Source organism: Triplophysa dalaica, chromosome 4 (assembly GCF_015846415.1).
Source record: "Triplophysa dalaica isolate WHDGS20190420 chromosome 4, ASM1584641v1, whole genome shotgun sequence".
NCBI lineage: Eukaryota > Metazoa > Chordata > Actinopteri > Cypriniformes > Nemacheilidae > Triplophysa > Triplophysa dalaica.
The window spans coordinates 7,228,286-7,249,844 of NC_079545.1; the positions used below are offsets into that span (position 1 = coordinate 7,228,286).

At 37.2% G+C, this 21,559-nt stretch overlaps 1 protein-coding gene across 3 annotated transcripts; it reads right to left on the minus strand.

Annotated features, from left to right (window-relative positions):
• Positions 1-26: 26 nt before the first annotated feature.
• LOC130419067 (integrin alpha-X-like) lies at positions 27-19,410 on the minus strand. 3 transcript variants are annotated; one of them, XM_056745480.1, is made up of 30 exons: positions 18,411-18,837; positions 17,393-17,513; positions 16,724-16,818; positions 15,720-15,775; positions 14,648-14,759; positions 14,241-14,374; positions 14,030-14,175; positions 13,739-13,892; positions 13,514-13,646; positions 13,356-13,429; positions 12,786-12,921; positions 10,451-10,599; positions 9,782-9,907; positions 9,485-9,685; positions 7,214-7,344; positions 5,970-6,130; positions 5,616-5,776; positions 5,341-5,469; positions 4,970-5,043; positions 4,255-4,387; positions 3,911-4,012; positions 3,625-3,704; positions 3,428-3,514; positions 3,247-3,307; positions 3,047-3,124; positions 2,258-2,326; positions 1,811-1,918; positions 1,323-1,406; positions 930-1,040; positions 27-633 (listed from the first exon to the last, which is right to left on the minus strand). In XM_056745480.1, exons 1-30 carry the CDS (start codon positions 18,496-18,498, stop codon positions 469-471), a joined length of 3,459 nt encoding a protein of 1,152 aa, XP_056601458.1. In that variant the 5' UTR covers positions 18,499-18,837; the 3' UTR covers positions 27-468. The 3 variants fall into 3 exon arrangements, with proteins under 3 accessions (XP_056601458.1, XP_056601460.1, XP_056601459.1); XM_056745482.1 differs by lacking the exons at positions 15,720-15,775; positions 16,724-16,818; positions 18,411-18,837 and adding an exon at positions 19,286-19,410; XM_056745481.1 differs by lacking the exons at positions 15,720-15,775; positions 16,724-16,818 and having other exon boundaries at positions 18,411-18,828.
• Positions 19,411-21,559: the final 2,149 nt, after the last annotated feature.

Genomic DNA, 21,559 nt, shown 5'->3' on the forward strand with positions numbered 1-21,559 from the left:
TACACAAAATTATAAACAAATTTGAATTGTAACATAACTATATTATTTTTGTCAGATTTTTACACATAAAGTATGGTTCACATGACAAAATGATTAGGCCTCAGTTATATCTGAAGCAAATTAACTATAAAACAATAAATATAACTTTTAAACCTGAAAATCTTTGACCGTTTAACAATGTTGATTTTGCCGTTAAATATTCCAATTTTACAGGCAACAAAGATCCTTCCATACTTGAAAAAGGCAACAAATTAAAAGTCTGCACGATATTTGCAGGAACACATGTTACAGGTCCATGAAATCCATTTTGTCCTCTTTAGGTAATGCTAACATTTTCATAAACGCTAAATGTAAAGCAATCGAATGTTGTTTTCAATATGACGAACGTCAAACATATTTGTTAGAATAGTGACAATGGGTAATAGTGGTTATTCCTCACTCTTGATTCACATGCCAAGTCAAGGTGAACTACAGTTTTGACCACTCTTCAGTGATATGTTCAGGTTGTCCATTAGATTGAGCACTCTCAACAGGGGCATCCGCTGAAGTTTGGTCACTATTGACTGCCTCACCAGTAGATGGTGCCACTGGGTTGTTTTGGTCAGCAATTGAAGTGGAATTAAAAAAGCCCCTCTAAAAAGAAAAATGCAGTTGATGAGAGAAATTGAGCAAAAGCAGATCAACAGAAAGCACTAGAGTCACCCAATAAGACTAAATTGAACAACAGATGTTTTAAATAATGTGAAAAAAAATTGCATTGACTTCCATGAAATTTCTCAGAATATCTTATGTGTTCCACAATAATTTCTATTTTTGGGTGAATTATTCTGTTAATAAAAGTCTTGCACTTATGCTTGCACTTAAGTTGCCTTTATCTAAAAATAACACACTTCAGCTTTTAAGATGAATAATTTGCTAGAAACACTGACTTTGTACAACATCACGAAAATGACGGCCATGATGATGAGTCCAAAGAATACAGACAGGGAAGCAATGAGTACTGTGAGAGACTGAGACGGGACCTCCAACTCTGTTACAATCTGCAGAATAGCAAGAAAGAATGGAAAACTGTAACACAGCAACAAAGTTGCCTTTACTCTTCAAAGCAAAATAGATAACACTCTGAATACAAGAAACTAAGTTCTTCAAACTACATTTCCAAATGTTTAAGCTGTGAACCTGACATTTTTTAGTTTTAAAGCATAATAACTTTGCGAACACATCTCCAAATGGTGTCTGACTGGACCTCAGACAAATAAGCATCAGATGGTCTGTTAGATTTTCTTTGGTGATAGGTTTAAAAAATATATGAATTTTCTTACAGACAGATGGTGAGAATCATCGGGGGGATACTGAATGTAGCGCTCGCTGTCAAAGAAGACAAATCCCCAACTCTTGATGCTAACCTGCAGACCAGACAGACATTTTATTTTACAGTAGATTGTACATTACAGTGTACCAACCCAACAAAGACATGAATAATGTAAGGTAACAAACATGGGTTAAATTAAGGTTAAGGTTCAGGGTGCTGTGTACCTATGCAGTTATTATAGTTAGTATATGAAGAGTTTATTTCCATAAGGAGATAATCATGTTTTTTAATTATATTTTATTGTGTTAGTTAGTTGTTTTTTAGTTATTATGGCTTAAATCAAAACAAAACAAGTGCAGTTTGATTAATATTAATTGGAATGCACGATAAAAATGTAAAAAACTGAGATCTCTTTTTGGAAATAAACTCTTCGTATGTACATGTAAAATATGTATAAAAAAGAAAAAAGTAGGAATTTAAATCGAGATAAAATGTTACCTGTTTGCCTGAACTGATAGTTGCTGTAAACTTAAAGGTGATTGGTTGATCACTCGTCAACAGCTTGATGGTGCAACCAATTAGATAACAGGTAGAAACGCTGCAATGCTGCCAAAAAAATTCACAAATCTTGAGACATAAGAAAATGTGGTTCGAAATAAACTTCTGTCTTCATTTACTCAGCCTCGAGTTGCTCTAAATCTGTATTTGGAAGACTGCTTGTAACCAAACAGTTCTTGGGCATCATAGCAGGACTACCATAGCAGGAAAATTACAATGGTAGTCAAAAGTGCTTTTCTACATTCTTCAAAATATCTTCTTCCGTGTTCAACAGAACAAAGAAATTTATACAGATTTGGAACAACTCGAGGGTGAGTAAATGAAGACAGAATTTTCATTTTTGGGAGAACTGTTCCTTTAAAGCCATGAACTAAACTCAAAGTTTACCTGTGTCAAATTAAATCTTTCCCCATGTTTGAGAAGAACTTGTTTTTCGCATGTTGTACCGGTTCCATTCTAGGCAAAAACCCATACAAGGAAATGACCAAGAGCAACAAGATGATGTAGAGAAACTTTCACAAACACACATTTATACACGTGTGACTGTTTCTCCTTTCACTACTTAAAACCCAACTTTCTTTTGGTTCTTCCTTTCTGTATAAACCTAACAGGTCAAAGGGAAGTTTTAAGAAAAGGTCAGTCAGTAAGACTTGAGTTTATCATATTTGTCATGTTTGTAAAAATCACATCATGTGATGTTTGGGATGTGGTTGATCATAAGTGTGAAGGTCAATACAGTTGAGTTGGACTTCTGCATTCAGAATTCCAGCATGACATTCCACTTGTTTCATTTATTAAAAGTTTATATATATACTCTCTGACCACTTCAAGACACCATATAGAAAGTAAAAGTCTTTATATCTTTATATCAGTTCATATTTCAGTCTACTTAATTGGATTAGAAAGAACATTTCTAAAATTAAAAAAATCAAAGATGCAACACAAAGTCATACATCTGTTGCTATGGTTAGAGGTATTGTTAAAATGTAGAGCAATTCATAAAAGAGCACAGACTTTTGTCCTTTCCATACATTCAGTATGAAGGCATGCAGTATCTGTTAGTATAAACACTTTGTAAGACCAAATCCAGACTATGTGAACACATTTATCAGATCTTCTCCTGTTTTTAATACCACTTGTGAACTCTCCTAGATAAATACCCTGTAACAAACTCACTATTTCAGGAAAAGTCATCTTCACCGGAAACACAAAGGAAATATTCACAGGAGCAGAAATTTTTCCAGTGTTCTCCACCTGGTTTTATTTTTGGGGGAGGAACATAGATAACAGTGTCATTTTTTAGAAGAATGGCATTTGTTGAGAGATCTAAAGCTTAAACAAAACAAAAAAACTTTGAAACAAATCAATGTCTTTACCATATATATGTGTTCAAGCAGTGTGCTATCAGGATATTTAACAAACCGAGTTGAACCTCCACTGAAACATCAATAAACAACATATTTGTAACATTGAAATCACATTCAAGCTGTCTGAGCGCCTTCTGCACGAACATTACAGTAAACAGTCTACTTTGAGAAAAAGAAACCTGCCACTTACTTTTTCACCACAACATTAACAGGAAGTTTGAGAACAGCGAAAGTAGCCGCACGATTGTCTTGGACTGTGTTATTGTTCTCATTTTTACTAAAACGTCAAGAAATGTCTCAAGTTAGTTCGAGCAATCAATCAAATAGTTCAATGTTATTTGTGGCTGGCTTGCATTTAAAGTTTGGGTAGTCGATGAATTTACTGACCTTGTGACTAAAGCATTAACAATCAAGCGCTCGTTTACAGCCGAGGGTCTAGCCACTGTGAACGCCATCATCAGTGTGGTCTTGGGGAAAAAAGTATACACAATGTATTGAATCTACACCACAGTTGTAAGATTGTAATATCTAAATGTATTACTTTGAATGAATTGAACACGGAACAATAATAACACAAATATTAACAATGATGCTTTTTTGCAATTTACTCAGATTACTACAAAGGCTATAAAGAGGGTTTTTGAGGTCAGCGTTGATAAAATGGTTTACCAACCTTTACTCTTTGACGAAAAACTGTTGCGCCGAGCTGACATGTTGTGTGTGTGATGTTGGAGGGCTCTGTTTGATTGGACTCACACCATACCTTTCCACTCGACTACAGCATGACAAATAACAGGACTTCAATTATGAAAACGTTTACGAGCGTTTGAACAAAGTGAAGTTAGCTAAATGCCAAATCAAGCCAATTGCATTATTGGATATAGCCTTTCACAATTTTTTTTAACCATTTACTTGCGTGAATTAAGGTGTATCCCATCATAGAGAAGCGTGCAACAACTTGTTTTGGGATTGTAGGTGTATAATAAACAGGAGTAAATTGATTCAGGAGGATCTTACCGCTTTGACCCAGGCGAAGGACAGAATTGTGGGATGATAAAGAAATAGTTCTGTGTCTGTGGAATCTTCTCCGTTATTGTACACAACCACAGAGAGTTTCACAGGGTAGCCTGCTGAACTTACTACGGTATCACTGAGAAATGGATAGAACAAATGTCAATTTATTAATATACACAACGGATGAATTCAGAACATAATGAATAAAAGAAGAACATAATGAAACCTTAAGTATACGATTAACAATATTTTGGTGTATCTGGCTGAGATAATAACAGGGTTTTTTTCTTCTAATTTAATAATTTTTTGCTAGGCTTTTAAAGTACAAACCTAAAACATTATAACAATAGTATAAATTTACATAAATAACGATAAATAATCGCATACAAATGAATTTTTATATTTTCTGTGTATTATGAAGTCATTACAGATGACGTAAAGAACCATTAAATAACTATAATTAACGTTTTTTATTCTTATAAAAATACCTAATCGAATAGCTTTTAAATTTTAGTATAATAATTATTATTATACATTCCTGCACATCCCTATCTGGAACACAGTATGAGCTAATCATATTTTTCCACTTTTTGCATCTGGATTTATTTTGTGATAGTGACTGGTTTATCGCTTGTCAGCTATCAGTATTAGAAAAATACATTGTTTTACAGTCTAAGGGATAAACCTTAACAAAACTACAGTGAAACCGAACACAAACCTCAGAAATGAGAGAGAAACGTTTAAATCCGAGACACACACATGATCTTCTCCACACACCTTCTCCAGAATTACCTGAAAAACAAACACATCTGCGTTTACTATGGATCTCTATAGACATTATGATTTTTATACTGTACAGTCTGTAAATTCTATCCCCCACAAATCGCTGAAAACATTTTTTTTAGCCCAAAACAAATCACCTTTTAATATGTTTTTCAAGCGATTTGGTTCATGGGGACACAGGAAGTGTCCATGTAGACAATGTTTATGTTGTTCTACACGTGTTATTATACACAAACCATATACTGTATGCATGTTCACACGCACGTACACACGCACACACACTCACTCACTGAATCGCTCACTCACCATCTCAGTGAATGAAGTATTGCAGTCAGGGCTCAGCACTGGCCTTAGACCGCCTGTTTCAGGAATTATCTCTCCTGTAACTCTAAGTCTCCCAGAGAGAGGAACCTCTTGATAGTTTGAAATACACTCCTAATAATAAAAAGATCAAGAAATATTTAGAGTTAAAACCAAACAAAAAACAGGACATTTGTCAGATGGACTTGGAGGGCAGAAATAGAGTGGAAATGTGGTTAGGGGGGAGAGGTTGGAAAATAAAGAGAGACACAATCACTGACCGGGATAATAATGGGCTGAGTAGTGCAGACAGGAAACAGGCTGCTGAGGTTGCTGCTGGGAGTCCAGAGATAAGAGGCTGACCTGTTTCCAAACAACAGTCGAGGAGCCCTGGCTGGAGGGTCCAGCTCCAGAGCTAATGACACCGCAGCACTGAAAGGACCTAAACCAATACACAGCCATATACATACAACTTTATAAATGATATTTAAGAACAATCCATTGATTCAATAAACAACTAAATATTTTATAAAAATCTACAGTCCAGCAAACATCAGATATGCATTATGTGAAGTAAGATATTCAATTCTTCATTAGTTATTATTTTTCAGTCACAATATTTTCTTCTGTCTTACCTTGTATATTACCCTTAACAATCTCCTCGATAGAAACACATAGGGTGACTGTGGCAACAGGTTTGTTGAGGCCAAGGGGAGCGGAGCAATGAAAAAAATGTTGAGGAATGATTGGCAAGTCCACAGTGATGTTTATGTGAAGACACATTACCGGTTGAGTCCTGTAAGAATGTAATTTGGACAATGAGACACTTTTTGTCAGCTTCCTTAAGAAGATCAATCAAAGAAATTGCTCTTCCAGCATATCAATTATGATGCACGCGCACACATGTTCGATTAGAATCATTTGCATTAAAGGTTGTAATGTACTCTGTTTGTTTACATTAATGCATGACATTTTTGCGACTTTTTTCAAGTCACCATGAAACAGAAGTTGTGATTGACTTCTGAATAAGAAAGCAATGTAGGGCTGGGCCGGGACTTTATTTTGGCCTTTTGTTGTAGGTTGGACCTGGAGGGCTAAAAATGCCTGGCCATTGGACAGTCAGTATAGTCAAACCACCTTTTGGTGCCGACGAATAAAAAAATAATGGTGTGCATTGATAAATAATTTATAATATTCACTTCAACAATGTGTAAAACACTTTTCCAGTTTGATTGCGTGTTGACTTTAAAGGAGCAATGCAGAGATTTTAGCGGCATCTGGCGGTGAGGTTGCAAATTGCAACCAGCGTCTCACTCCACTCATCCACTCGTCTGCTTAATGGGCATTAGCGGTGGAGTTGAGGACAACAGATCCCATCATTTTGATTGTGTGCCCTATAGCGGCTTTACAAACTCTAGCATTAACTAACTCTGAAACTGTAGTTTTCACTATTTTGAACACCATGAAGGCTTCTTATACCATATGTTTGTGTTTAACTAAAGAAAGGAAGTTGTAAACAAGGCATGAAAGTAAACACTGAGAGAATTGTGCATTTCTTATTCCTTTACGAAAATGTTGACAAACCTTATTATGATAGGATAAGTCAATTTTTGTTACTTTGTTTTAAGGTGTCCTTGTTACAGTGTAATTACAGAAGGTTTTGTACAATTTTTCAATACTTGTCATTATTTGAAAAAGCTTACACATCATTTTTGCTCACCGGGGTATTGTTTGATTTAAATTGTACAGTTCTCACTCTTAACATGAACATAAAGACAAACAAAAGCAAAACAAGCTGTGGGTGAGTTGCTCAGATAATCACTTCCTCTATGAGTGGGCGATTTAGACAGAATTAGCAACACAGGTTATGCACACTTGCCTGAGCACTGTAACATCCCCTTTAGATCCCACCACCACATCAATGAGGGCGTCTGCAGAAAGATCACCAGCAGAGTGAAGAGAGACTCCAAAATACTGCAGCCCACTGCCCACTTCTGCTCCACTCACTCTCTGAAAACCAATGAGAAAGACAGAGAGTTCATAAAAAAAAACACATCTCTTTTTCTACATGTGTATAAAACTCTTAAGCTTACAATCAAGTGAATTTTCCAATCACTTGTAAAACTTAACTCTTAAAGGGATCCTGTCATCATTGACTTATTTCAAACCTGTATGACTTTCTTTCTTTCGCAGAACACATAAGAAAATATTCTGAAGAATGTTGTTAACTGGCCCCTATTCACTTGCATTGGTTTTGTGTCCAAATAATGCAAGTGATTGGGGGTCTGTACTTTTCCGTTACCAGCTTTCTTCAAAATATCTTCTTTTGTGTTCTGCGGAAGAAAGACAGTCAAAAAGGTTTGACATCACAAGATGGTGAGTAAGTGAAGACAGGATTTTCATTTATGGGTGAACTCTCATTGTAAATTTACAATGATTACAAAAATATCATTCAGACAGATATTATTGATCAAAGCTCAAGGGCTCAGGAATAAAGGGATAGTCCACACAAAAATGAAAATTTGTGAATTATTTACTTGTTTTAACCTGTATACAGTTCTTTGTTCTGTTGAGCAAAAAGAAAGATATTTGGAAAAATGTCTCAGTTCTGGGACATCATCAACTACCACAGTGGAAAAAAAGATTGTATCTTTTTTTGTTCTGTTGAACACAAAATGAGATATTTATAATATATAAACAGAATTGAGAAAAACTGTTCTGGGGCACCTTTGACTACCATTTCATTTTTCCTACTATGCTAGTCATTGATGTTCCAGAATTTATACAGGTATGAAATTACATAAGAGTGGGTGAACTATCAGCTCTCAAGAATTGCTTACACAGGAGAACTTAACATAAATCATGTGTGGTGAGGAAGGCGTGACGAGAGCTGTGAGGCGGGGCGTGATCGAAAGTTGGAATCAGCTGTGCGCACACCGGTCCTGCATATTTCACGGAGGAAATCGGGAGCATAAGAGGACGAGCGACGGGACTGCTGACGAGAGAGGACCGGGCCCGGACATGTGTTAATTTTATATTTATGTTCTTGTGGTCGGCTGCCGGTCTTTTACTTCTGTGTTTTTGTTTGTTTATTTGATTAAAACTTTATTTGAATGTTCGCCGGTTCCTTCCTTCCTTTTATTGAACCGAATTACACTGGTGGGGAAACCCTGGAAGAAGCAGAGACATGCTGTCTGAGAGTCCTCGCTGCTGAGGGGCATCGCGGCGCTGAGGAGTTCGGGCAGCGCAGACGAGGGACGTCCGCCAGCGGCTGCCCGAGGCGGTGGTTCTGGAGCGAGGATTCAGCTGGGACGGAGAGCTCGCTGCCGTGCTCTTGGGCCGAGGTGGGGTGGTGGCCTTCCAAAAGGGAGCGGCGGAGTCGGCGCCGTTGGCCATGAGCCAGAATCCTGCTACCAACAGCCATAAAGGTGAGGAGCAGGAAACGGGGGACTGACTCGCTGCCACTGCCCTCACACGGAGGAACCATCGCCAACCGCCAGGAGGTGGAGGAGGATTGGGCCGTCCACCGGACGTCCAGCACCACTGCATAGCACCGCGAGGAAGAGCCTCCCGGCTGGGCTGAGGTCCGAGTGACAGTGTGTTGGGGAACCGGTCATAATTTTTTTTCCCTCTCCTCCCTCTCTCGTCCCTGTCGCTCCTGGTGCTCCCGTCTCCGTTCTCTCGTCTTGTCGGTGCATACCCCCAGGCACTGCGGACGCCGAGACTCGGTGGTACCCCTGGCCTGTAAGGGGTGATGGGGGTATGTGGTGAGGAAGGTGTGACAAGAGCCGTGAAGTGGGGCCGGTGGCGTGATTGATAATTGGAATCAGCTGTGTGCACATCGGTCCTGCATATCTCATGGAGGAAATCGGGAGCATAAGAGGATGAGTCGGGACTGCTGACGAGAGAGGACCGGGCCCGGTGTTAACTTTATATTTACGTTATTGTGGCCGGCAGTTGACCGTGAGGTGGCTGCCGGTCTTTTACTTCCGGGTTTTTGTTTGTTTATTTTATTAAAACTTTATTTGTATGTTTGCCGGTTCCCACCTCCTTCCTTCCTTTTATTGAACCTTATTACAACATGGTCTGATGGTTCATCAACAGAAGTTTGAATGGAAACACACTTGTAAATTTGCCTGGAATTCCATACCTGACTGTACTCTGTTCTGATCCCTCCAGGTCGTCCCAAGAAAATGTAAATCGCCCCCTTGCCCTGTAGTTCCTGAGGCGCTCCCACCGCTAACTCCATAAAGCCGTCTCCATTCATGTCCTGTATAGCAGCCAGAGACGTACCAAACCTCCCAAACTCATTCCCCCTGACCCCACGAAGAAACCCTGAGCAGTTGAGTGTCTGAAACGATCATGAGTAAGTATACACTGTATATAATGCTTTTGTGTTTTGTTATTAGTGTGAAGTAGGATTATGTGTGTGTGTTGTTGATCTTACCCCAGTATGTAGTGGGCATATGCGGACCTCTCCTCCAACTCCTTGTGTATGATATAAAGGAGCCCCGACTGCTAACAATCCTGAAGCACTCAATACACACAACTCTGCTCCAAAATATGAACCCAGCTGCAGGTAGACAGAAACACGCAAAGGAAGAGATAAAAAAAAGCAAAAGAGAAATATCGGGAGAGAGTAAATACAGTGGAATAATCTATATTTTTTACCAACAAAGTACCTATTTACACAATTAAACATTTATATATGGAGGATACAGTGACTATAAGCATTTCTGCTATCCAAAGTTTTTTTTTTTTTAGATATGAATCAGTAACAGCAATGTAAACCATAACGTGTCAAACCAAAAACATTTTTGTCTCAAGTTTAAAGATTTGTGGCTTTTAGTTCACATCCGTTATCTTTAAGTTAAGTTCCCAACTGTGATGTAAAAAGGTCCTTAGAAATACTCTGGCCCAACTTCCTGTTTTTATTTGAATGATGCAACAAAAGAAAGAAAACTATATATCAGCTTAACGCTTGTTTTTCTTTGTGAACCGCCTTGCTTCAAGTGTGTAGCATTGATTCATGCATTTGTTAGTTTGACTTTAATATCCAGTCATACTTTTGCAAGCAACTGTATTTCTTTTTTTTTTATAAATGCTTGTGATGCACCTGTGATCCGTATATCCTGTGAGAGACGGTCCAGGTGTGATTCTGATGGTTCTGTGTAAACCCCAGCACTATCCCAGTGTGTCTATGTCTTGGTGCTCCCGCAAAGTACACAACATTGCCATCCACTGTTGCCACAGCAACAGAGTAACCTGGAGCATGGAATATAGTTTATATTTAATACATTTAACCAAAGAAACAATGATATCATTATATAAATATGAACAGAATCATGTTTATTCTCTCGTAAAAAGCACTGTAAATGACATCACTGTACTATAGAATTGACATCTTCTAGATCTCCTTATATCTCCTTAAAATATGCAAACTCAACTCACTTTTATTGTCACATCATCACGTGTGGTGAGTGAAACTATTGGGTGCGTACTTCATACAAAGTAGAATGCAGTTGGACAATCAACTGTATGACAAACTGTGTGCATAACACAAAGTATGTTTTGTTTCACACATTTCAAGTTATTTCTTGAGTATTTAAGCTTGAACTGTTATCAATTTGCTTGTCAATGGGAAACAAATACAGTACATTAAACGTGTGAACGTTTTCATTCCTCAGCAGCAGTTCTCAAATGGGGGTGCGCGTACCCCCAGGGGTACTGCAGGGGTACTGCAGGGGGTACGTGAGAGAAACAAATAATTTTCAAATAATGAAAATCAATAAATTATGATAATAGTATTTATATATGAAATTAGGACTACACAAAGATGCATAAAAATAAATCAATACATTTAGATATAATAAAGGTTTGAGTCTCATTTCACTGTATTCTAAAGTAAAATGTTGTTGTCTGGTCAAGGGGTACTTGGCTTGAAAAAATCATAAAAAGGATACTTAAGCCAAAAAAGTTTGAGAACCACTGCGCTACAGCTACCATTATTAGCTTTGGTTTAGTTAAAGCTTCTGGTTAAAGCATGTGTGATACACACATTGGTTGCAGTCCATTAGAGGCACAGCATGCGTGTGTGAAACTGTCACAAGAAGCATTACTGTACTGTGAAAGTTCAAAAAGTGTGGCTTGGTCTAACTGTTCACAAATGCATTCAGGATATGAAAACATCTGCTGTGAAACGGAAACAAGAGAGAGAGAGAAACAGACTGAACATTTTAACTTATCTCTCCAACCACACACTACAATAGCGAAAATGGGTGTAGTTGTTTAACGTGTGCGTCATTGTATTTATACATTTGGCAAATTCTATTATCTGAAGCAATTTACAGTTTGTGGAAGAAAGATGTGGGACACCACAACACACTTCATAAAAATGGAACATGCTCATTTATCAAGTGTGCGTATGCAAAAATTTCATCATGTGCAAGTAAAAAAATCCATAACAAAGTTCATATTTAAAATACGGTCTTTGATAAATTAGGCTTCTGGTCACTCTTCAACTGAGATTTGTTGCCAAGCTAGAATTCCACTGACCAACCCTGCTGTTCGGTAATATGTTCATGTACATGTTCACTCATAGTAAAAGTGAAACTAAACGTTAAACAATGAGGTACAGTTTAATTGAGAGCTATTATGTCTAGCAGGTAGGAATTATAGAGAAATTGAATGAAGTTCTCGAACACTTTACTACAGCCTTTAATGCAAAATTCTAATATAGATACAGAATTAAAGCTAGGAAACACGTTGATTTTCTCTTTTCTTGTGTTCTTTGATGAACATTAATGACAGGAGTCACAGCAGCAGGTTTAATAATGCGGCCCCATTAAGAGCTGCCGCTCTGCGCAGATCTGACGCCCTTTCTCATTTTCATAACTCTTTGCATTCATTTAGGATTTTATTTAACATGTTGAAATCTGTGCATACGAAAATGCTACACAAAACAGGGTTTCTGGCAAAATCGTATGTGTTTTTTTGTTCATTCAAGCACGAAGGAGAACTTAGTAGACTACTGGTGAGCTGTCTGAAAAAGGATTCACTAACTCACCCCTTAGCCCGTGACTGTATAGACTAGACCGCTGTTGCGTTGCACTGTGCTACATCCCTCAGCTATGAACTGTCTATCTATTTATACTAAACTCGACAAAAAAACTGTTTCAAATCGTGCTTAAATGGTTTAAAGGCCTTTACATGAATAATAGCGTTATTACATAATGTAACGCAAGACAAAGGATGACCAAATAACGGATGCTGCGTTTATTGGGTTAAATATTTTGACACGTTAATCTGATAAAAATAAATCACATTTGTTAACGTTGACAGCCCTATAGTAAAAAACAAACCATTTATAATATTTTTGTCAAATCAAAGTGTTGCCCAAGTTAAAAGGTTCAGCACTAAGTTTATTGAACGTAATTGAAAATGTGTCTTACCAAGATAAGAGTTTTTAATATCCTCCTCCATGTTTGTAGCATTAATGAAAGAAGAATTGAGCAGTTTGTGAGAGAGATCCTGCACTATTCCCCCAGACCAGGAGTATGCCCCAACTGCTCCAAATACTCTTGAACCCTAAAGTAACATAGAACGGTGACTTCCTTTAAAGGGGATACTTCACCCAAAAATGAAAATTCTGTCATCATTTATTCACCTTCGTCTTGTTCCAAATCTGTATAAATTTCTTTGTTCTGATTAACACCAAGAAAGATATTTGGAAGAATGCTTATAAGTAGACGATTCTGTCCACCATTGACTACCATCGCAGGAGAATTTACACTGGTAGTCAAAAGTGCCTCTGTTTGCTGTCCTACATTCTTCAAAATATCTTCTTTTGTTTACAACAGAACAGAAAAACCCGATAAAGGTAATTTGTCCTACTATGGGAGTCTGAAATTGCCTACCCTACCTTTAATAGTTTCTTATCTAAAAGATGCATACAAACATAAGTTAGATATTCTATTATGAGATGAATATAGGATATTTAGATGACATGAAATGTTGCTCACCTCAGAGAGAGCCACACTAAAGCCACCCTGTGACAGTTCCATCTGAAAAGAGCTGAAGTTCCCCGTGTCGGTTCCTCAAGAGAAAGAAAATTTAAACTGAAGAATTTCATCGTTGTTTTAATACTTCAGTAATGTTCGAGAATATTCTTTCCCTGTACCTTCGATAGAGAAAATCTTTTCCTTCAGCTGGCTAAGAATTGAGACGAGAGCACTGAAACTCTCTGTTTCAAACACAAACTGAGGAGATGAAGCGATCATCTCCAGCTCGGACAGCAAATACTCCTTACCAATCTGAGAAAGACCAACAAATGGCATTCATCTGAGTCAATAAATAACATACTTACAGCAGAGAGATGTGGAGTTTTTTTCATAATTCAGATTACCCCAATGGCAAATCTTGTGATGCCTAGTTCATCGGCTAACGGAATGACATTCTTGAATTTCTCTCTGGGATCGTTTGACTTTCCATCGGTGATCACCAGCAATAACTTCTGAGAGTTCCTCCGCATTCCCACATTCACAGAAAACATCTCTTCTCTGAGAAGAACAAAATGAGAAGCAGTTACTATGGTGTTTGGAGATTTATAGAAAATCTCGTAGGATTACATAAATTATTAGCATATAAAATGGCACTGGAAGAAATTATTTAGTCAAATTTACATCAACACACTCACAGTACAAAACGTATTGCGGAAGGTGTGTATGTATGGCCCTGTTCCTGGGTCACGTCCTTCATAAGCTGGTCTGTATCTCGATTTACTGCAAAGTTTTCAAAGTGAAAGACAGCCGACACTTTGGTAGAGAATTTCGCCACTGCCACCTGAAACAGAGAGATGATATTATATCAGATATATAAAATAGACACAAACACACAAGCAAAAATACCTGAGCTCGCGTGTCCACAAACATGGCGATCAAGCTCTTGATGAACTTGATCATGGTTTGGAAATTTTCAGGTGTGATACTACCCGAGTCATCAAACAGGATAACTGCATCCAGCGGGGGAATAGTATGACATTCTAAAACACACATATAAATAATTTTAAATGGTCTGTTATCATCTTGTTTAAGGTAACAAGTAATGTAATACTTTTTTGATTTATACAACAATACATTTAAAGCGTTCGTTTTTCGACATGATTAGAAATTAGATATAGCCCCCATTATAATAAACAAATCCGTATATATTACAATATACACAAGTCTGTAGCTGATACATAGAATTACGAAAAAATTTAACTCAATGCAAATTCAAACATGCAAAACTAAAAAAATAAAAGGTGTACAGATACCCTGGAAAGCCGGCTTTATTATTGTGTTAGTATGGCGAGGGATGATCTCCACACACAGACCATTGAGATAGTTAAACCCCTCACATTTATGCTTGTAATGAGGACCACACACCTGAAAAAGATGAATGATTTAGGTCAAATCTACTTTTCAAACAGTGCTATTATTAAATGACTACTCTGTAAATCCCTCCATTCACCAAACCCATTTGTTCTCTTGCAGGATTGTGGAAGGTCTGGAGTGCAGTGCACAATATTAAAAGAAAAGAGGTGGCTGACCAGACGCCTTCCAAATACACTTCTCAAATGACCATGCCTTTCTCGAAATAAAAAAAAAGGTTTTAAAGATGTGTTAAAAATGAGTATGTAACCAGCTTGGCGTTGATATGTTTCAGGTATATCCTTTCAGTTTTGCTTCCACAATATTCAACAATAGTCCACACACAGTGACGTTGTGTTTGAACTGGTAGGTCTCTGACTTGAACTGTGTCTGAGGGCACTACACAGTGTCAAAAGTAGCGGAAGTTTTGAAGAAATAATTTATGTGTAATGGGAAATAAAACTAGGGGAATTTCTTAAGAATCCTTAATCTTATAAAGACATTGTTTGTGTGTGTGCACATGTGCTTGCGTTCTTGTGTGTGTATGGCACAACATGCTTTCTTGTAATACTTCCTTATTTTTATTGAAGAGAGGAAGAGAAAGATGTCAGATATGAAATAGATGTGGGAATTTATTTACAGCAGCAGGTTCCCTAACATGCGCTGACAATGACTATACAGTACCCCACATATGCATATAAGTAGGCTAGAATAATCAGAAAAGCAGCTGGACTTTAGGATCTCTATCATAATGAAAGCATACGGGAACATCCAATCGGTCAACATTTGACCTCCAAATACACCATCCTGCGATTGTTGACTTAGACTGCATGGCTCTGCCGAAAGTGTTACATTTGATGCGTTTCCCTAAGCACAACTAATAATGATACAGTTCTTGCTTAAGCAAGTAGCACTAATAAAACGGGTGCTAAAAGTGTTCTTAATGTAAAATCAAAACTAACTTGTATTACTTACAGTTGCTTGATGATCATCACAGGCAAGAGACAAACCCAACGCAATGCCTTTATCAACTAAGAGGGAAAACAAAATCGTAATATTTCACACAGTATAAATGACCAATGTTAGGACACTGACAGAATTCTTTTAAAATCTATGAAGGAAAGTTGGATTAAAATGAAATCTTATTACATAGCACGAGTTCAAAACCCTTAAAATGTATCTATATTTACATTTCATAATCTTTTTACATTTGAATATATAGCAACTGAATGTTAGGTTACTTATTTATAAGGCCTTACACAATTATAAATAGTCATTATTTCAGCAGTTTTTGCCAGAACTACACTACTGGGGCCTGCCATTCCAATCGTGTTTAGTGGGGTTCGGGGCTTTGTGCAGAGCACTCAATTTCCACCGCAACTCACTATTTGGTGGGTTAACGGTTTCTATTTTGCAGAAACTTACAAACACTCACCAAACACAAAGACATTGTCATGCTGCAATAAAAAAGTATGTCCTCAAACTGTTGCAGCACAGTTTGAAGCGGCAATTCCCTAGATTTGTTCTCACAGCATCGCCATATACTGTGTGTTTTTCTTTTTTACTATGTCTGGTTCATGTTAGTACATTAAAAAAGCTGGAAAGCTGTATATGTGTAAGAACTAAACTCACAAGCCTATTTTATACTAACCCACAAGCATACCAGAGCTGTACGGTTTCTTCATTTGATAGTGATAGTAAACATATTTACGATTGAGCTAATGTTTCTGATGACCTTTTGTGCTAAACATATCCACAAGACAAGAGATTTGGCAAGATATTTGTCAGGGATGTGATTCACAGCTTTTTTAAGCTTTTTACAGTATACTGTAGTAACCAATTCATGGTATACTGTTTAAATCGTACCGCAAGGTATCAAAAATTGGTCAAACCTTGCAATAAGGTACCGTGTATATAAAAACAATAGCAACAATTTTTGTTTGTTCTATTAATATTTTGTTATTATAATGCAGGCTCACCTTTCACATGCAGTTGTGAACATTGATTTGTGCTGTAAGAACAACTGTAAATACCACCAGACCGATTGTTAAGGTAAGGAGCCGTTACCAAAACACTATAGAGAAAAAATTGTTTAAATGAGAATATTTTTTGGATTTTAACAAGTAATGTTATTGCATTACTGTGATAATGTTTGAAGAAGATACAGTTGAAGATGATTCATTTTTAGGACAGTAATGGGAGATCATCATCATCAGTTCTTGAATCACAGCTCGATTTCAGTTGACATCAATTTTAAGAAAATAAGGAACTGATATGAGTGAGTGACATAAAAAACATAACACTAGCATGTTGTTTAGCCATCATTATACAAAAACATCCTGACACTCAATTCAAAAAATGTCCAAACAGAAACAGGTATTGTACGTAATGTAAAATAGTGGTATTGATATAATGCAATGAAGATGTTCAGACTGACAGCAGTGTCTGTGATGTTTTAATAATGTTGAACAGCTTCATAAAAACATAACCATAGTCTGTAACATTGTGAATATAGTTGTTAAAACATCCTCAGCTGTAACTGTACTCCTTCAACCGCTGGTCGCATAATTTATTTCAATGTTACTGCATGAAGCACATGTTTTTGATAATTGGACTGTGTAAAAATGTGAAATACATATTGATCTCACCTGTCTCCTTGTGTTGGATCAAAATGACAAACCCGATGACCAAAGTGTGAGTCTCCCTGGGGTGCTCTGAAAACTTTAGGATGCAGCGTCTCTAAGCTGAACCCCAAACACTGACGAGACACTGTGGCACACATCACACATCACAAGACAGAAGTACAAAAAATACAGGTGATCCCAAAAGAACACATTGAGATGTAACTGATTGATGGTTTGTTTAATTTTGAGGGCAACTTGGAAAAACAAAGCAACATCTGCGGCTGTGCCTTCGAATGATAAGATTTAACACATTCTGTACATTTTGGGATTTCTTCTTAGGAAAGAAAAAAGGTTGTTATCTCAAAACTTCTAAGAGTGCAGATAGACGATATGTACCTACAGGTAATTGTCTGCATGAGTAGCATGTATTTCATTTATGTATCTTCATATCCACAATAGTTTTGCATTAATAACATCACATATAAATACAATAGTATTATAAGGATGGTTCACCGAAAATAATATTTCCATTATTTATTCACAATCATGTCATTCCAACCCTGCATGACTTTCTTTCTTCTGCAGAACACAAAAGAAGATATTTTGAAGAAAGTTGGTAACAATTGTATGGACCCCCATTGTATGGACATAAAACTACTGAGAAATTTGTCAAAATATCTTCACTCGTGTTCCACAGAGAAAAGAGTTTTGATTGACAAGATGGTGAATATGATTTTTATTATGGTGAACTATTTCAACTTTTTTACTATAGTAACCATGGTTATTTTTGTTTAAAACATGGTTCATTTTCGCAAGGGAACATTTTATTATTTGGACACAAAATGTGTTTCTCAGAACTAAAATCATTTTTCTGATTTTCAGTCAATACAGAGGCCGTTTTAGTGAATGTGTTAAATCAGTTCCCTTAAAACAAACAAGTGGTTTTGGATCACATTAGTTACCATTTGTCTAATGCTATCTAAGGCTTAACGCGTGCATAAATTGCCATTGAATTACATATAAGACAAATTTGTTTACTTACATAGGAGGGATCCAAAAAATACATAAATCCAGCACGCTTTTAATTCGGACAGCAGAGATGATTTGGAAGGATCGAAACTCATATTCATGGGGCGTTTTTAAAGCATAAAACAAATAATTTAAGCATAAGCTTAGTGCAAATAAGTTCCGCAGTGAGCGCGAGATGAAGCGATGTTTGATGTCATGCGGGGGAGTGCAGTTTACTGAAGGTCGATGACACAGCCCACCAGCAGCCAGTCAGACGTCAAGATTAGTCAAGACCACATTGTGCCACACGATATTGCAAAGTTAAGACGGATGAATCAAACAATCCTCCCTGTTAAGTAGAGCCTAAAAAAACATGGTGCTGGTGCATTAACATGATCAGATTGTACCCGTCAGATCCCTACCCTCTGCATACGGTGCCATCACATAAAGCTAAAAACTTTCTCACGTAGTTTATCTGAAATGGTCTGCCCGCTGCTTCTAGATCAGCAGATTCTGTTGCCATCTTTAAGAATCGGCTGAAAACACATCTCTTACGTCAGCACCTGACCGATCAGTTCTGACTTCTATCTCTTTCAACTCTTTTAAAAAAAACATAGCTTTGTATACTGTGGTAGGTTATATGAGACCAGTTTTATTGCACTCATGCTTTTTGTTGACCTCATGTTGTTCATAATACTTCCATAGTTTACCTCATTTGTAAATCGCTTTGGATAAAAGCTAAATGATTAAATGTAAATGTTATCCCGACACAATTAGTGGCATACTAAAGGAAACACTGACACCATCTGGAAAGAAAGTGTAACATATATCCTTATTTACCGTTTTTCTCGACACGTTGCTTGATATAATGCATAACTTTTCGAAACTCCAAAATCTACAACTACTCACCCAATCTCCAAACTTCCCAGTTGGTCAAAATGAAGCACTTTCCTCAAAAATATTCTTGATGAAAGACCACAGGACTCAGGCACAAAACACTAGAACATTCTTTACACACTACATACAAGTGGAAAACACAACAGCCAGGGCACCAAGTTACTAACCAAAACAACATAATGCAACCTAAAGCAAGGTTTGTATCTTTATTTTATTTTGTTACTTACATTTTTTCTTTACCTCTGCCGAAAACCTTTAATTTTTACACAAGTGTATGATGAACTTTAAAGAGCTTTTCCAGCATCATAAAAATAAGTAATAAGTTCTGGTGTTATAAATATATAATAATATAATATAATAATAATATAGTACTCCATTATCCCATTTCTGTTTTTCACATGTCTTCACAAAACTTGATAGACTAGTTATTGAATACTTATTTATTAAAAATATACACGACATAAGAATTGCCCTCTGACTTTTAACTGCTTTTATTTACAGCACGTAAATAAAAGCAGTTAAAAGTCAGAGGGCAATTCTTTTTTGCTCAGTATGGCCTTCTTAAATTATCAATATTTTGGGGCTATAACATTTTATTATAATTTTATATATTTTTTATTCGAATTTGAATTATTATTTTATGCACTAAACTGGTTGTCAGCCCTAGTTAAAATGTATAACTAAAACCGCCTTTGTTGGTTGTGGTTGGGGGAATTTAATTGTTGGGGCTGTGTGGATCTGGTTTGGCCTTGTTTTGTGTTCGATGTTGGACAACAGAGGAATAAAGTTAGAACATGCGATTACTATTTTCCCTGGTTGTTCCTGTCTTTTCTGTTGTCGATTGTTCAATTCAAGTTTATTGACAGCTATGACACGTCAGAGGGAATCTGGCCCTCCCGGCTGAGCCTGGTTTCTCCCAAGTTTTTTTTTCTCCATTAATTAATCACTGGACTTTGGGTTCCTCGCCACAGTAGGGCAGTGTGGGCATTTATTTAGTAATTAGATATTATTTATTAGAATGATCTTCCTTGTTCTATAAACACCATGCACTGTGCTGTGTTTTACCTTTTCTGTTTTTATGTTTGCCACTGTAGAGCTGCTTTGGAACAATGCACATTGTGAATTGAATAGGATTGGATACAGTGACTATAAGCAAAACATATTTTTGAAGACATAAATTACAAGAATCATACAATGGTAGTGCATGAGAATTAATTAATACTTTGTTAATGTTATTTAGATTTTATAAACACTAAAAGAGCTAAAAAGATTTTGGGACGTTTTTTTAAATAAGCCTGTAGCCTCAGTATCATTGGATATTTATCCTAAGGGGCTCGGATAGAGGGAACAGGCCATTCTGGTGGTTCTGGCTCTAATGGCCCGATATCGCCTCCCTGAGGGCAGCAAGTGGAAAAGGTCATATGTTGGATGATCTTGCAGGAAATTGTGCACTCTCCGCAGACAACGGGTGGTGTAAGCGCTGTTGATCTCCAGGAGGTCAATCCCAATGATTTTCCCGGCTGTCATTACCACCCTATGGAGTGCCTGCTGATTGGCCTAAGTGAAGCTGGAGAAGCACGCAGGTCCAGGACCTCATAGGTCGGGACAATCTCGATAGCACAGTGGTAGAAGTTCATGAAGTGTGCTCACTCAGTACTGCGATGTCAACCGTCGATCGGTCTGCGTGGGTCCGGATGAAATCAAACAAGCCTAATAGCATTGCCACGGTTATCCACCCAAAGACGTCCTTGCTTTTCCTTGCCATTATGTTCATTTTGTCCTGGAGGGTCTGTTACTATAACTAACTGTCACCAAGAACCAACTTTTGTATTCTGATGCTACTGTCTACACATGTTTGCGCATGCCCAGTGTGTCTGAATGCTTATGTGACATTCCGATTAGGGGTGGGTATCATTTGTTTTTTTTTCAATACCAGTGCCTAAATCGATATTTTAAAAAAGAGCCACAAAACACCAGTGAATGACATTATAGAACAAAATGTTATATAAAAATATATATTAAGTTGTAAAAATACACAATAAATTCACAATTAAAGTGAGTGTGAAATTAACATTGTATCCGACTTGTTCACCACGTGAGGGCGCCACGCTATTCTGTGTTCTGTCTGTGTTTTGTAAGGAGTCAAGTTACCATCATGCTTTGTCTCGTTATCATGTATTGGTTTCACCTGTGTCTCATTACCTGTTTGTCCCTTCATCTGTGTATATACAGCCCTTGTATTCAGGTGTGTATCCTTCATGTAAGTTCTCCCTGTGTTTTCTGTGC